Source organism: Ranitomeya variabilis, chromosome 3 (assembly GCF_051348905.1).
Source record: "Ranitomeya variabilis isolate aRanVar5 chromosome 3, aRanVar5.hap1, whole genome shotgun sequence".
Lineage (NCBI taxonomy): Eukaryota > Metazoa > Chordata > Amphibia > Anura > Dendrobatidae > Ranitomeya > Ranitomeya variabilis.
This window is the reverse complement of record NC_135234.1, coordinates 780,993,992-781,008,572: the sequence shown is the minus strand read 5'-3', so window position 1 is coordinate 781,008,572 and position 14,581 is coordinate 780,993,992. Positions and strand designations below refer to the sequence as shown.

At 46.9% G+C, this 14,581-nt stretch overlaps 1 protein-coding gene across 2 annotated transcripts in view; it reads right to left on the bottom strand.

Annotated features, from left to right (window-relative positions):
• Positions 1 to 14,581, bottom strand: part of LOC143817504 (polyunsaturated fatty acid lipoxygenase ALOX15B-like) — a 183,743-nt gene that overhangs the window by 86,173 nt on the left and 82,989 nt on the right. The window contains exons 11-15 of one of the 2 annotated variants that reach the window (XM_077298973.1): positions 13,352 to 13,521; positions 12,865 to 12,986; positions 11,203 to 11,303; positions 10,548 to 10,718; positions 8,992 to 9,295 (exon numbers count right to left, since the gene is read on the bottom strand). In XM_077298973.1, the coding sequence (XP_077155088.1) occupies positions 9,116 to 9,295; positions 10,548 to 10,718; positions 11,203 to 11,303; positions 12,865 to 12,986; positions 13,352 to 13,521 (744 nt within the window). In that variant the 3' untranslated portion in view covers positions 8,992 to 9,115. Of the gene's footprint in view, positions 1 to 8,991; positions 9,296 to 10,547; positions 10,719 to 11,202; positions 11,304 to 12,864; positions 12,987 to 13,351; positions 13,522 to 14,581 lie in introns of those variants that run through there. The other variant, XM_077298974.1, reaches the window with a different exon arrangement.

The following is a 14,581-nucleotide window of genomic DNA, read 5'->3' as shown; positions in this document are numbered from 1 at the left end:
CGGACATGTACTGGCTTAAGCAGTGGGACACGTCTGGCACTGCAGGATCTGAGTCCATGGTGGCGTAGTGTGTTACTTATGGTAGGCCTTGTTACATTGGTCCCATTGGTTCTGGGATTTTTGCTCACCGTTCTTGTGATCATTCTGACCCCACGGGGTGGGATTTTGCGTGGAGCCCCAGATCGAGGGAGATTATCAGTGGTCTTGAATGTCTTCCATTTTCTAATTATTGCTCCCACTGTTGATTTCTTCACTCCAAGCTGGTTGGCTATTGCAGATTCAGTCTTCCCAGCCTGGTGCAGGGCTACAATTTTGTTTCTGGTGTCCTTTGACAGCTCTTTGGTCTTCACCATAGTGGAGTTTGGAGTCAGACTGTTTGAGGGTGTGCACAGGTGTCTTTTTATACTGATAACAAGTTTAAACAGGAGCCATTACTACAGGTAATGAGTGGAGGAAAGAGGAGACTCTTAAAGAAGAAGTTACAGGTCTGTGAGAGCCAGAAATCTTGATTGTTTGTTTCTGACCAAATACTTATTTTCCAGTGGTGGAACTTGCACTATTGCTGACTGACTAAATACTTTTTTGCCCCACTGTACTCGTTACTCGAGATTTCCCGAGCACGCTCGGGTGTCCTCCGAGTATTTTTTAGTGCTCGGAGATTTAGTTTTCGTCACCTCTGCTGAATTTACATCTCTTAGCCAGCCTGATTACATGTGGGGATTCCCTAGCAACCAGGCAACCCCCACATCTACTTATGCTGGCTAACAGATGTAAATCATTCAGATGCGGCGATGAAAACTAAATCTCCGAGCACTAAAAAATACTCGGAGGACACCCGAGCATGCTCGGGAAATCTCGAGTAATGAGTATATTCGCTCATCACTAAATATTACCTCTTCTTGGGTATATGTCGGTGGTATATAACCCACCAAAAAATTGTTAAAAAATGTATCGGTATTAATTTGCTCATCCAGAGAGTATTATGTCTTCTTGTTAACATTTCGGTGGTATATAATCCTCAAAAAAATACTTCATAAATGTATTGGTATTATACTGCTCAACCATACAGTATTATGTTTTCTAGAATACATTTCGGTGGTATATAACACTCAAAAAATTGTTCATAAATTTATTGGTATTATATTGCTCATCCGAAGAGTATTACGTCTTCTTTGGTAAATTTCAGTGGTATATAACCCTTAAAAAATTGTTCATAAATTAATTGATATTATATTCTTTATCCATAGAGTATTACGTCTTGTTGGGTACATTTTGGTAATATATAAACTCCCAAAAATCATTTGAAAAATCTGTCTGGATTCAATTACTCATCCATATACTATTACGTGCTCTGGGGTACATTGCATTGGTATATAACCCTCCAAAAAAGTATTGAAAAATGTGCTCATCCACATAGTATTATGTTTTCTTGGGTACATTTTGATGGTATATAACCCTCAAAACAATTATTCAAATTTTTTTTGGTATTATATTGCTCACTCAAAGTATTACATCTTCTTGGATATATTTTGGTGGCATATATATGAGTGAACCTATCAAGGCTTGTTTTTTTTCCGATATGCCGAACATGTTTGCCTAACAGTTCGAGGAACGTACCTGAACCCCATTAGATTTAACGGGAGGCCAAACCAAATGTATATACAACACCTTAAGCAGTAGCGCGCCGATACAGTTACATATTTAGTAGCATCTTAAGGGGTGCACGCATGTGGGGTCAGGCACACGCATTTCTGCAGCAAAGCATTACACAGCTAAGCATAAAGACGCCGCAGTTATTTCAACAGCCAGGAATTAACATCCATCTCAGCTCTTCATACAGGTACAAACATCTCTGCTCGCATTTATCTGCTGCCTATCATCCTGCAACCTTCCCCTTTAATGGTACAAACATCTCTGCTTGCTGTTATCTGCTGCCTATCATCCTGCAACCTTCCCCTTTAATGGTACAAACATCTCTGCTCGCTGTTATCTGCTGCCTATCATCCTGCAACCTTCCCATTTAATGGTACAAACATCTCTGCTCGCTGTTATCTGCTGCCTATCATCCTGCAACATTGCCTTTAATGTACCTGCTGAATGTTTGCTAAATTCATTTGTTGCATTGTATTACTTACTGCTGTACATCCATGCTGTGGTGTTCAAGGTGTTACAGCATATGGTTGCAGCCAGGCTCAGTGCCTTTGATCATGTAACCTCCCCTGGGGTGTTGGCCAATTGCTAATTTATTCCAAACAAGAACCCACAATCCCTCTCACCTGATCCTTTACTCAGTCCTATAAATTTAGTAGCATCTTTAGGGGTGCACGCGTGTGGGGTCAGGCACGTGCATTTCTGCAGCAAAGCATTATGCAGCTAAGCTTCGAGACGCCACAGTTATTTCAACGGCAGTTAGTCACGGCAGGAGTCAGAACCCCACATTATGTGGCTGTCTCTTTTGGGCATGTCTGCTGAGTAAGCACTTCTTATCACTTGGATATAGCTTTTCTAATAACCCATCTTACTCCTTCACCATGTTTACATATGCCCTTACAGTGTTTGCTCCACCAATCCTCTCTCTCCTTCGCTATTACAAATCCCAGCACTCTCTAACCTAATAATCATCTCCCCTTCCCTCTTACCTCCCCACCTGTCCTCCTCTGCTGACCTGCACCTCAACCTCAAATCTGTCCTAAGAAAACATAAAACAAGCCGGCCACTCTTTCTCCCACCTGCTCTCCCTTTCTCTGCTTCTCCTCACTGCTGGAGACATATCTCCCAACCCTGGACCCCCCAGCTCATACCTCCCATGACTAACCCCTCCTTTTGCTCCCTATCTAATATGAACCACTGCAATCTTTCCAACATAAAACCCATGCCCCTGACACCCACCCCCCTGCTCTCTGGAGTACTCTGGAATGCCCACTCAATCTGCAATAAGCTTCATGTGAATCACGACCTTTTTCTCTCGCAATCTTGCCTTCCTTGGCCTCATAGAAAAATGGCGAACACCCTCTGACACTGCCTCCCCTGTTGCGCTGTGTTACGGAGGCCTCCACTTCACCCACACCACTTGCTCCAGCAACAGACATGGTGGAGGAGTGGGTCTTTTCCTTTCTTCAAACTGCACCTTTAACCAAATCCCACCTCTACCCTCCCTTATCCTCCCCTCTTTTGAAGTCCATTCTGTCCACATCTACTCTCCCTCCAACCTCCAAGTGGCCGTCATATACCGACCTCCAGGCCCGGCCACTGCTTTTATTGACCAATTCTCCACCTGGCTCCTTCACTTTCTCTCTGCTGACATTCCCATCATCATCATGGGTGACTTCAACATCCCCACTGATACCCTTCAGTCAACAGCCTCCAAACTTCTGTCCCTTACCTCATCCTTTGGACTTACTCAGTGGTCCTCTGCAGCCACCCACACAGACGGACATACATTAGACCTGGTCTTCACCCGTCTCTGCTCTCTATCTAACTTCACCACCTCCCCTCTCCCTCTATCCGACCACCATCTGCTCACCTTCTCATCCCTGTCCTCCTCACCAGTCATCCATGTCCAGCAACATGCACACCCCCACAGAAACCTTGCACACCTAGACTCCCACACGCTCTCTGACTCTATCCTACCACTAGCATCCATATACTCACTCCACGACACAGACAGTGCCACTGCTTTCTACAATGCCACTCTCGCATCAGCTATTGACACGGTTGCCCTCTCTCGTCCATGGCAGAGTGCGACGTATCAATAGACAACCTTGGCACAAGACCACTAAAAAGCTCCGGCAAGTGTCCAGGGTTGTGGAGCCGCATTGGAAGAATACACACTCGCAAGATGATTTCACTGTATTCAAACACTCGCTTATAAATCTGCTCTCACCTCTGCTAAACAGGCCTACTTCACAACCTCGTATCTTCCCTATCCTGCAACCCCAAACAGTTATTCAAAACCTTTAACTCCCTCCTCCGTCCACCACTGCCCCCTCCGAACTCCCTCATCTCTGCTGAGGACTTTGCCACACTTTAAAAATAAGATCGACCAGACAAGGCAAGTCTTCATTGTTCAAGCACCACAACCCTTTTGTATACCAGACCAACGCCCAAACCCCATAACCTCCCTCTCCAAGATCACTGAAGGGGGGCTTAATTGTCTCCTCTCCAAATAGCACCTCACCACCTGTGCACTCGACCCCATCCCATCTCCTCCCCAACCTTACCGACACACTTATCCCATCCCTAACCCACCTCTTCAACCTATCACTAACTTCTGGCACCTTCCCTTCTGCTTTCAAACATGCCGCAATCATGCCTATCCTTAAAAAGCCAACCCTCCGGTCCAACTGCTATGTCCAGCTATCGCCCAATATCGCTGCTCCCTTTAGCTTCAAAACTCCTGGAGCAGCACGTCCACACTGAACTTTCCTCCCACCTCTCATCTAACTTGCTCTTTGACCATCTACAATCTGGTTTCAGCCCCCATCACTCAACTGAGACAGTCCTGACCAAAATCACTAACTACCTACTTACCGCCAATGCTAACAGACAATACTCTGTACTCCTCCTTCTAGACCTGTCCTCTGCTTTCGACACAGTTGACCACTGCCTCCTACTACAGATCCCCTCCTCCTTTTGAATCAAAGACCTCGCCCTATCCTGGATCTCCTCGTACCTTTCCAACCGCACATTCAGCGTCTCCCACACTACCTCCTCATCCCATCCTCTCTCTGTTGGAGTCCCCCAGGGCTCTGTTCTAGGACCCCTACTCTTCGCACTCTATACACTTGGCTTGTGACAACTCAAAATCCCATGGATTCCAGTACCACCTCTATGCTGATGACACTCAGATCTACCTCTCTGGCCCAGACGTCACCGCTCTGCTGTCCAGAATCCCAGAGTGCCTATCAGCCATATCCTCCTTCTTCTCCTCTCGCTTCCTCAAACTCAATAAGGAGAAATCTGAACATCATCATTTTTCCTCCATCCCATAGATCTTCCTTACCTATCGATCGCAATCAATGACATCATGCTTTCCCCCGTACCGGAAGCCCGCTGCCTCGGAGTAACCTTCGACTCTGCCCTGTCCTTCAAACCGCACATCCAAGCTCTTTCCACCTCCTGTCGCCTCCAGCTCAAAAATATTTCCAGAATCCGTCCTTTCCTCAACCGTCAATCTACTAAAATGCTTGTGCAGGCCCTCATCATCTCCCGCCTTGACTATTGCAACATCCTTTTCTGCGGCCTCCCTGCTAACACCCTTGCACCTCTCCAGTCCATCCTTAACTCTGCTGCCCGACTAATTCATCTCTCTCCTCGCTACTCCTCCACTTCCTCTCTCTGCAAATCTCTTCACTGGCTCCCAATCCCTCAGCGTATCCAGTTCAAATTACTAATACTGACCTACAAAGCCATCCATAACCTGTCTCCTCCATATATCTCTGGACTAATCTCCCGATATCTTCCCTCACGCAGTCTCCGGTCCTCCCAAGAACTCCTCTCCTACACACTTATTCGCTCCTCATCCAATCGCCTCCAAGACTTCTCCAGAATATCCCCCATCCTCTGGAATTCTCTGCCCCAACACGTCCGACTATCAACCACATTCGGATCCTTCAGACAGAACCTGAAAACCCATCTCTTCAGGAAAGCCTACAGCCTGCACCGACCCTGCTGCCTCCATCACTACCGAAGCTACTGCCTCACCTACACCGGAGCTACCGCCTCACCTACACAGGAGCTCCTGCAACCCTCAACCTACTGTCTCCTTCCCCATAATCCTGTAGAATGTAAGCCCGCAAGGGCAGGGTCCTTGCCCCTCTGTATCAGTCTGTAATTGTTAGTTTGTTTACTGTAAGTGATATCTGTAACTTGTATGTAACCCATTCTCATGTACAGCATCATGGAATCAATGGTGCTATAGAAATAAATAATAATAATTCTACGACAGAGCAGGGAGAATCAATCTCCCTGCTCTGCCGCTATGGGGCCCTTGAGCAGGCGCGGGGGGCCCGGTGCCAGCAGTGGGCCCCCCGCCTGTCATCGCATGGTGAGCTGTATCAGCATTTAGCCGATACAGCTCACCGCATTGATAAGAGTAGGAGCGCTGCGCTCCTTCTCCCATCATTCCCTGTCAGCGTCTGACCTAAGTCGCAGACGCCGACAATGAGAGCGGGCGCGGTGACGTCACCACCCAGCGCCCGCTGTCAGGACAACAGCGGGAGCAGGGCTGGAACAAGGAGGAAGAGAGGTGAATATTGTTTTTTTTTATTGGGGTCTGCCTTATATATTACAGGATCTGCCTATGGGGGGGTGCTGCCTTATACATTACAGTACTGCCTTATACACTACAGGATCTGGCTATGGGGGTGGTGGTGCTGCCTTATACTACAGGATCTGCCTATGGGGGATGGCTGCCTTATACTACAGGATCTGCCTATGGGGGGTTGCTGCCTTATACTACAGGATCTGCCTATGGGGGTGCTGCCTTATACACTACAGGATCTGCCTATGGGGGGGGTGCTGCCTCATGACCGGTATCACGATGGCCTGATGTACTTGAGTCCAAGACTGGCTAAAATCTCCAAGAACAGTGCAAATCTTTTCCTCTGGTTCCATGGGTGGAGACGTTCCTGGGTCTGTTTCTCTTTTTCTCAATTTATCAGGGCATATTTTGAGATGGTCTCTGGATACTGCCGTCAAAGTTTCTCCTCCATCTTTACTGATAAGGCAGACGTTCGTGTTGTCGAAGTTTGAAAGTAGGATAGTATATAGTTCTCCTTCCCACTGGTCATCAAGTTTGTGAAGTCTTCTTTTACGTTTGAGCACTTGTTCACTTGGTGACAAGGGAATTGCAGGGGCATGTTGGTTATAGTCTCTTTCTTGCTTTGGTCTCGCTTGTGATTGACTTCTTGCTACGCACTCTTGTACTTGGCGGTACTTTTGTTATGATACACAGTCTTTCAATAAATCACAGTTCAGGCACAATTCTGGCACAGTCCTTAGGCGCACATGACCCGATTTACGGGTTTAGTAGATCCTGTTCGTGACGCCAAGTTGGATCGCCCCCCCAAGGGCCGTGGGGTACTCGGGACCTGCAGTTCACAGGGGATCTCACGGTGGCTGACCCGGTCCGTTGCCCTGGGACGTCCGTGTAAAAGGGAAAGGTCTTTAAAGGGAATGTTCGTGACGCCACCTGTGGTATTTGGTCAGGGTGACCGACGCTGCTTTAAGGGGTCCGTTGGGGTGATGTTATGGCAGCTAGATGGTGTACCTTCCCACAGGTGAAGTATGTCCCCAGGGCTTCCCGGTGTGTAGATGATGATATGGTGAATGGCACAGAGAAAAACGAGGACACAAGGTTGCAGTCTCTTTACCTTTACTGAAAACTTCAGCATCCACAGTCCAGAGCACCAGATTACAGGGCAGGCAGAGTCCGGCCGGTTTGGAGGCAAGTCCAGAGCCCCCTTGCCCAGGTGGAAATCAATAGCCTTCCCTTGTGCTGTGGTGGTGTAGTCCCTTACTGCATAAGCTTCAAATAAGGGTCTCACAGATCAGGTGTCTCTCTCTCTCTCTCTGTCCCCCGTAGTTGGAGAGGACAAAACACGTATGACTGGTGGCTTGAGGCCATTTATAGGGACTCCAGCATGCCCCGGCCTCTGAGGGCTGCCACCGTGCCTCCTAGGTGTAGGTGCGGACAGGTAACCTGCAATCAGCTGTCCTGCCAGTCTCTGAAATAAGGCGTAGAGGTCCTTACTCCCTCAGTGATCCGGCTACCGGGATTTTGCGCCTCAGAAGGAGACAGCCTGAGCGGGGCTGGTTCCCTTCTGGTATCCTCTCCTTTGCTTCGACTTCCTTCACGCCTTCACGTCACGCTCACTGCAATACAGTTCTGCCTGTCAATATGTCTCTTCCCAGGAGCTGTAGCACTTCATGCTACACGGCTCCTCTGCTTCCTTTCCCTCTGTCTCTGACAGGAACTGAACCCTTTCCCCTCCAGATCAGGATGTTCTTATAGGGGAGTTCACCTTAAACAGGCTTTGAGCTCCATATTGTGCTCCAAAGAATATTCCAGATGTTTAAGCTGTAATAACCATAAGAAACATTTCAGCTCTGTATTGGGTAGACATTCTATGTAGACACTTAACCGGTAGGTGGTATTCTCACACTGCAAGTTCAGAATGCCACAGATGGATATGGCAGCAGCTATGTGGAACATATCCCACTCCCTTCAAAATGAGTTTTGCCTTGACCATTAGTTTCCTTTGAAGAACTGAGTGTCCCATTAAGTCAGAATTGGATCTAGATTACAACGGCAACATTCTATCCATGAAAACCACTGAGAACCGACATCTGAATGAGGCTCGAGAGTTGACTCCCATCATCCCTGCCAGTCGAAGTTTCACCGTTTTGATGTGGATCAGGGTCCCAAGTCAAAGTCTGATTCCCCCCCCCCCAGTGTTAATGACTTGTTCTTTTGTAAAATGCATCTGAATCTGATGCATCCATCACCTGCTGTGCGTTCACTGACAGGGCTGGGGTATATTATCGGTTTAAGTTATGAATAATCTTTACGCGGTCATGCCCCATCCCAGCACATTAGAGTTGGAGGATCAGGCAGGAGTGGGTTAAAAATTATTACAGAAGTATTTTGCCCCACAATTCTGTCAAGACACCTTGATAATTTGCGCTTCTAAATATGAGGAGCTTAAGTAAACTAAAACCATACAATAGATAAATGGACAAGCTTAACAATCCTTGATCCATTCAGTAAAGTGACATCACAAGAGTCCCATGTTGGAGCTGCTGTTTTCAGCACTTTGCACATGGACACTCGTGTGCTCCAGAATGGGAAGCTCATGGTTCGAATCCTGCCAGAGTAACTCACGGCAGACTCATTAACCTTCTTCCACCCACAAAGTAAAGCGTGGCGAGTGCCTGGATAGGAATTACATACAAATGGGCACTAATTGAAGAAGTCACAAGGCAACATTTGCTGTAAACTGAATATTTTATTTTCCAGTTCATGTCTACACCATCATACCCAGTGCGTTAGCGCACAAGGACAACCGAGCCGGAGACTCCAAGCTACAACGGAGGAAGAGCTGAAGCCTTGATGTTACATTGAGATGCTGTTCTCAATCACCTTGGGGTCCAGGTACAGGTAGGACACACGCCGGCTCTGGTCCAGTTCATTAATCGACATGGATATCTCAGCCAGTTTCTCCTGGAATTCTTGAACGAGTTTCAATGGCGTTTCCTCAATAAAATGCTGATCGGGGTAACTCCCAAGAGGTCTCTAAGACCAGAGAACACAAAGTGAAAAGATTATACAGATTGGCATCTAGGAAACATCCATGTGGGGTGGGGTCAACTCCACACCTTACTATAGTAACCGTTTCCCAACCTCACCACCGCCATCCATGTCCAGATCACCAGACTGACAAATGCCTCAAGTTACGCATGACACATTATGGCAGACGGAGTGATTAATGATAGATGACATCTTGGGTGCTACAATGGATGTTATTTTTGATATCATAACTGCAAGAATAGTTCCAATTAATACATTTTTAGTAACAAGTGCATATTCTACACCGACTGCTGCCTGATCTGCAAGATGCTTTACAGAAAAGCCATGTCTGATTTACTGGCGGAATACCTGGGCGAGATTATATTCTCTATTGCAGTCAGTGACAATGGAGCACGGTTTTGATGCCATTGTAAAGGTAGGAGTTTTATTCGAAGGTAAATGCTTTTTATTCAATCCAAAACTACACAAGATCTCGTTAGACGTTCTATTCGGGACCGACATAAGATCATCTGCTGCGTGATTCCGCAATCTCCAGATTACTGCTGAATTCTCCACTGGAATAGACGGACTTGTGCCGAGGGTGACAGCCGCGGGCCGGAACCATTGGATTACTACATTTGCTGCAGTTAGGTGGAAATCTGAGACTAATTACCATTGGTCTATTCAATGAATTCGCAGTAACCTAAATACCCGTGATAGCGGTTGCATTTTATGCTCCGTATGTCATAGTCGTTTTATGATCCAACAAACAGTTCAGCCTTACAAGCCGAGTTAGGAGGTCACAGGAGACGCCTTTTGGATTTACAATCTAGGCAATAGTGTCCCCAGTCTGACCATGCACAAGGAAACCATGTCCCATTATTAACTCATGACAGGACTTACTCATTATTGATGGGTTTAACATGGTCTGTTTCTCAGATTTAATGTTAGTGCATCCATTGACTGAATTCTGCTCACAAGTCTCAGGAGTCACCTGAGCCTACAAGTCGCTTGTTTAGAGTCAGCTCACATTTAACGTCTTAGCTTTGACAAAGGTTGACTGAGCGGCATCTGAAATGCGTTGACTTGTCCATCTACCTCATCACCTCGGCCTTCATTTATTACAAATCCATGAACTGTTTATTGGATCTGGAAACCACCTCAACCCATGAGAGCAGTCATTTACCCTTTAGGGTGTGAAGTCAACTGTCTGTGGCACCGTCATGGAGGACAATGCAAGATACTGTTATATACTCACCCGGTCCTGGGGCTCCTTACTCAGCTGCCACACAGCAACTATTCCAATAGCCGTTGTATTGACATCAGGCAGGGAATCCAGGATAGTCTGCAAGGTGGTGACCCCTTTGGCTGTGGGTGGGGGGCTTTTCATAGATGTTGGTCCATTGGGCATCCAGGAATAGAAATCAAACTGGAGGAAACAGAACAATGCTGTGGTCAAATAAGCAAACATCTATCGTTTGTGGCTTTCGCCACCCAAGTCATTAACTGCAGTTCTTAGTCTGAACGCAGACTGTCCTGTATACAGTGGAAACAGTCAATAACTCAGTATTCCCGATGTCAGCCATGTGTGAAAACGATGCTTGCCGTGGAGATTTGTTTAATGTCAGTACTCTGCACCCATGATCAGAAAACAGCATGAGATGGGAACAGTCTCCACCCAACAGCGACAATTGATCACCATGAAACATTTGTTAATGCCCCAAGTTCTTATTTGTCAGGTCCTTCAACTGGAAGCTTGCTATTTAACGTATACAAATGCTAACCTGTATATTAATGCTGATTTCTGGTATATTTATTTACCATCCCAAGGTTTCATCAGATTTCCTCAAGTGCTCAAAAGGCAGTAGAGGAGTGGAGTTTTCACAGATGTGCGATATTTTGTGTCTACTCACCTGACCACTATTGACTGCTGCGTGCTGAGCAGAACATCTAAAGACCACCATGGTCAGGTATTTTATCAATGAGGACACAGTATCCAGGGATGATGGGATTCCTGGTGGAGGGGGGAGAGATGAACAAGAAGTTAGCACCTAGGAACCCTGATAAAGTAACATGCATTCAAAACATTTGTCCTTGCCGAGAGCAGATGAGGCGGCCAGGTCCACCAGTTAATGTTCTATCGATCAAGGTGGCCATTTTATAATACGGCCACAGGTGTCTCATCTTCACTTGCCCTCAGCATTGAGGAGCTGCAATATTCTTACACTCATGCATTGAAATGACTGACTTTGTAGCTAGAGTGCTCAGCAATGGTGCCAGATGGGAAGGAAGAGGCTGCAGAAGACCCTGAGAAGTCTGGAGAGACAGCCGACTGCCACCTATAGAAGTCCTCTGCATGAGACCCCCAGCAGCTTCTTATGGAGTGCGAGGGATCGGCCATTGGAGATGCAGTTTGCTCGGTCCCTTCAATCTTACACTGTTGTACAAGTTTAAGAAAAGCTGAGTGTATAATGAAACTTTCCTACTGAGGTTGGAGACTTGTTGCATTTCCCCCATAGATAAAGTTAGTTATGAGCTTGTGCCCACTTATCGATAGTCCTACAATAAGGAACATGCAATCTATGGAACGTGAGCCAATACCCTTGTGGCTCACATTACCCCATGTGATATCTGCAGCCAATCACTTACTCAGGCCGTCTACAAGGAGGTCATCATGGCCGACACGTCTGTAGCCACTAAGCAGGATCATGGCGCTGAGCTGTCGGCCTCTAGGGGGACATTTTACATCTATAGATGTGTGCAGCCACTCGTGTTTCTCCTGCAGTCTTGAGACTAATTTATTCTTAAGCAGAGGGTTGCATGGGACTGCCAAACTCCTGACCATGTCCTCACTGCTCTGCTGGATCATTGATGGCACTGTGCAGCGTTCAGATCAGGGAGTAGTGTAGGAACTGTGCTGCAGTCATGCATGATGGCGCTCTTAGGCCAGGTTCATTCATCAGTTCCATATCTGTCCCAGTAAGGAGCAGAGTGATGGCAGCGCTGCAGGCTAGACACAAGTCTGTGAGGTATCGAGCACAGGATCGGTCAGGTCCTCCATGGAAGGTGCAGATCTTTACTGCCAAGGGCTGAGACAAGTCGCCATGCAGGGATTTCACCTCCATGGTGCCAAGCACTCGGCAGGTAGTTACCATTTACCTGCGCAGATTTCTCCCGGCTCACAGCCATCATGGTCTGCTCCTGCCATTTATTCTTTGGCCTTCTCTGAAGTCATCATGTTGATTGACAACCAGCTCAGCCCATTGCAGCAGAATACTGTCTGTCAATCACCATGTCTGCAGTGACATCACAGGGAGCAGATCGTGACAGCACCGGCAGATCGCACACCACCTGATAAGCGCTTTGCCCCATAGTGAAGAGCGTCCTGGATAAGCCATGAGCCCTCCAAGTGTCACTATGTCTTGTAATTCAGGAACATCTACAATCACTGTCCTGCAGCGTCCTATTAGTGCTCGGCCTGCGGAGAACATGCTGCTGTCATCTAGACCATACACCGTAGTGAAGGTCAACAGATAAAATACAGTCAGCCATTACTCCAGTGACATGAGTTGTACCTGAGGATTCACGTTTCAGGAAGCCCTTCTCATAGATCTCAGCCACCCAGGCCTGCAGTTCTGGATCTGTCCGCACAGACTCGTCACTCTTGTAATAATAGTGCACAATGCCGGATACAAAGCTGGAAGGAGAGCAGATGGAGGGTTATATCAGCGATTCATCTCCAGGCTCTGATTCTAAAGACATGGTCACTATGTGGTGCCATCATGTGCTGTTATCTGGGCACAATGAGGTCCTACAGTGTTGGTCATTCTTGGCCTCCTGTAGTTTGTACATCTTGCTCATTTCATACCAAGCTCCATGTATGTGGCTGTAGAATTCCAGCTAGATGAACACTGCACATACATAAGATTTCTATTGTACTTCCATAGATGGAGACTGCACGGGTTTGGGAAATGCTCCTTTCTAGGCATTTCTGAAGCTTTGTCTAAGGCCCACAGAGAAGCCCATCCCCATGCAGAGCGGACATTGCCCTGTATACGTCACCTCTCCATCGCCTCCCAGATCATCTTCCCATCATCTCGGTAGTAGTAGTTGGGAATGGACTCCAATCCGCGGGCCTTGATGTCGTCAGGCAGACAGAGGCCGCTGTACGTCACCTCCTGCATCGCCTTCTCCAGTAACACATGTATAGAATTTGTACAAAGGGCGGTATTCTAGAAGATAAGATGGTGGACCAATGTGGGAATTAATCTTATCTAAATCCTATATAGCACAGGGCAATATATGACAGGTGATGGTTTATAGAAATAACCCCGGGCCAGAGTGTCTGACAGTTTCCATGCTCTGGATGATGGCTATACCAAAGGCCAAGTTTCACTTTTCTAGGAGTCAAGATGGTTGTTCCCTACAGTCAAGAGGTAGAGGAGCCCTTTCCTCTCCATTAGTTGAGGGCAAATAGTTTGGATGTAATCATGTACAGATTAGTCTCTACATAAAGAGAATTTCCAAAAACAGCTACAAGCAAGAGGAATAATGAGGTAATGAGGGAGCCGCGAGCTCTTAGGAAGAGTGCTTTATGCTTCTGAACACCGCGGGAGCACCGCTATCCACGCTACTTACACAGATCCTCAGCGATTCTTAATTTGCGCTACTACGCCTGGGCACCACGTAACCATAGCATCACCGGGATCCTTATCCCTACTCTCCCTATACCTTCTATCTACCTGAACAAGCGAGTATGATAAAGGCTCCGGTGGAGCCGAAACGTCTCTTGTCGCTTTGATAAAATATTCTGTTATGCTCCCAGAACATATTGAATAAATTTGTAAAGATTCTGCATTATATTCCCTGTGAGAGTGCGGTGAATTTATATTTAGCTATTTACGTGACCATCTGGTCCGTTACACCTGCACCCCAAACCTCGGACAGAGTGCACGCTATATCCATTACCACCTGATCATGGTGTAATTTAAGTATGTATATGCCAGAAGAAGAAGACTTCATACACTTCAAATTTATGTTAAAAACCTATAACTCTGCCCTTCACCTCGCCAAACAGTCCTACTTCACCACTCCGATCTCCTCACTATCCAACAACCCCAAGAAACTTTGACACCTTTCACTCCCTCCTCAGGCCAAAAGCACAAGACACTATCACAGACATTTGTGCTGATGACCTGGCCTCCCACTTTATAGAGAAAATAGACAATATCCATCAGGAAATCCGCTCCCAGCCACCAAGTTCAGTGACTGCCATCCCTCCCTGCATCTCCC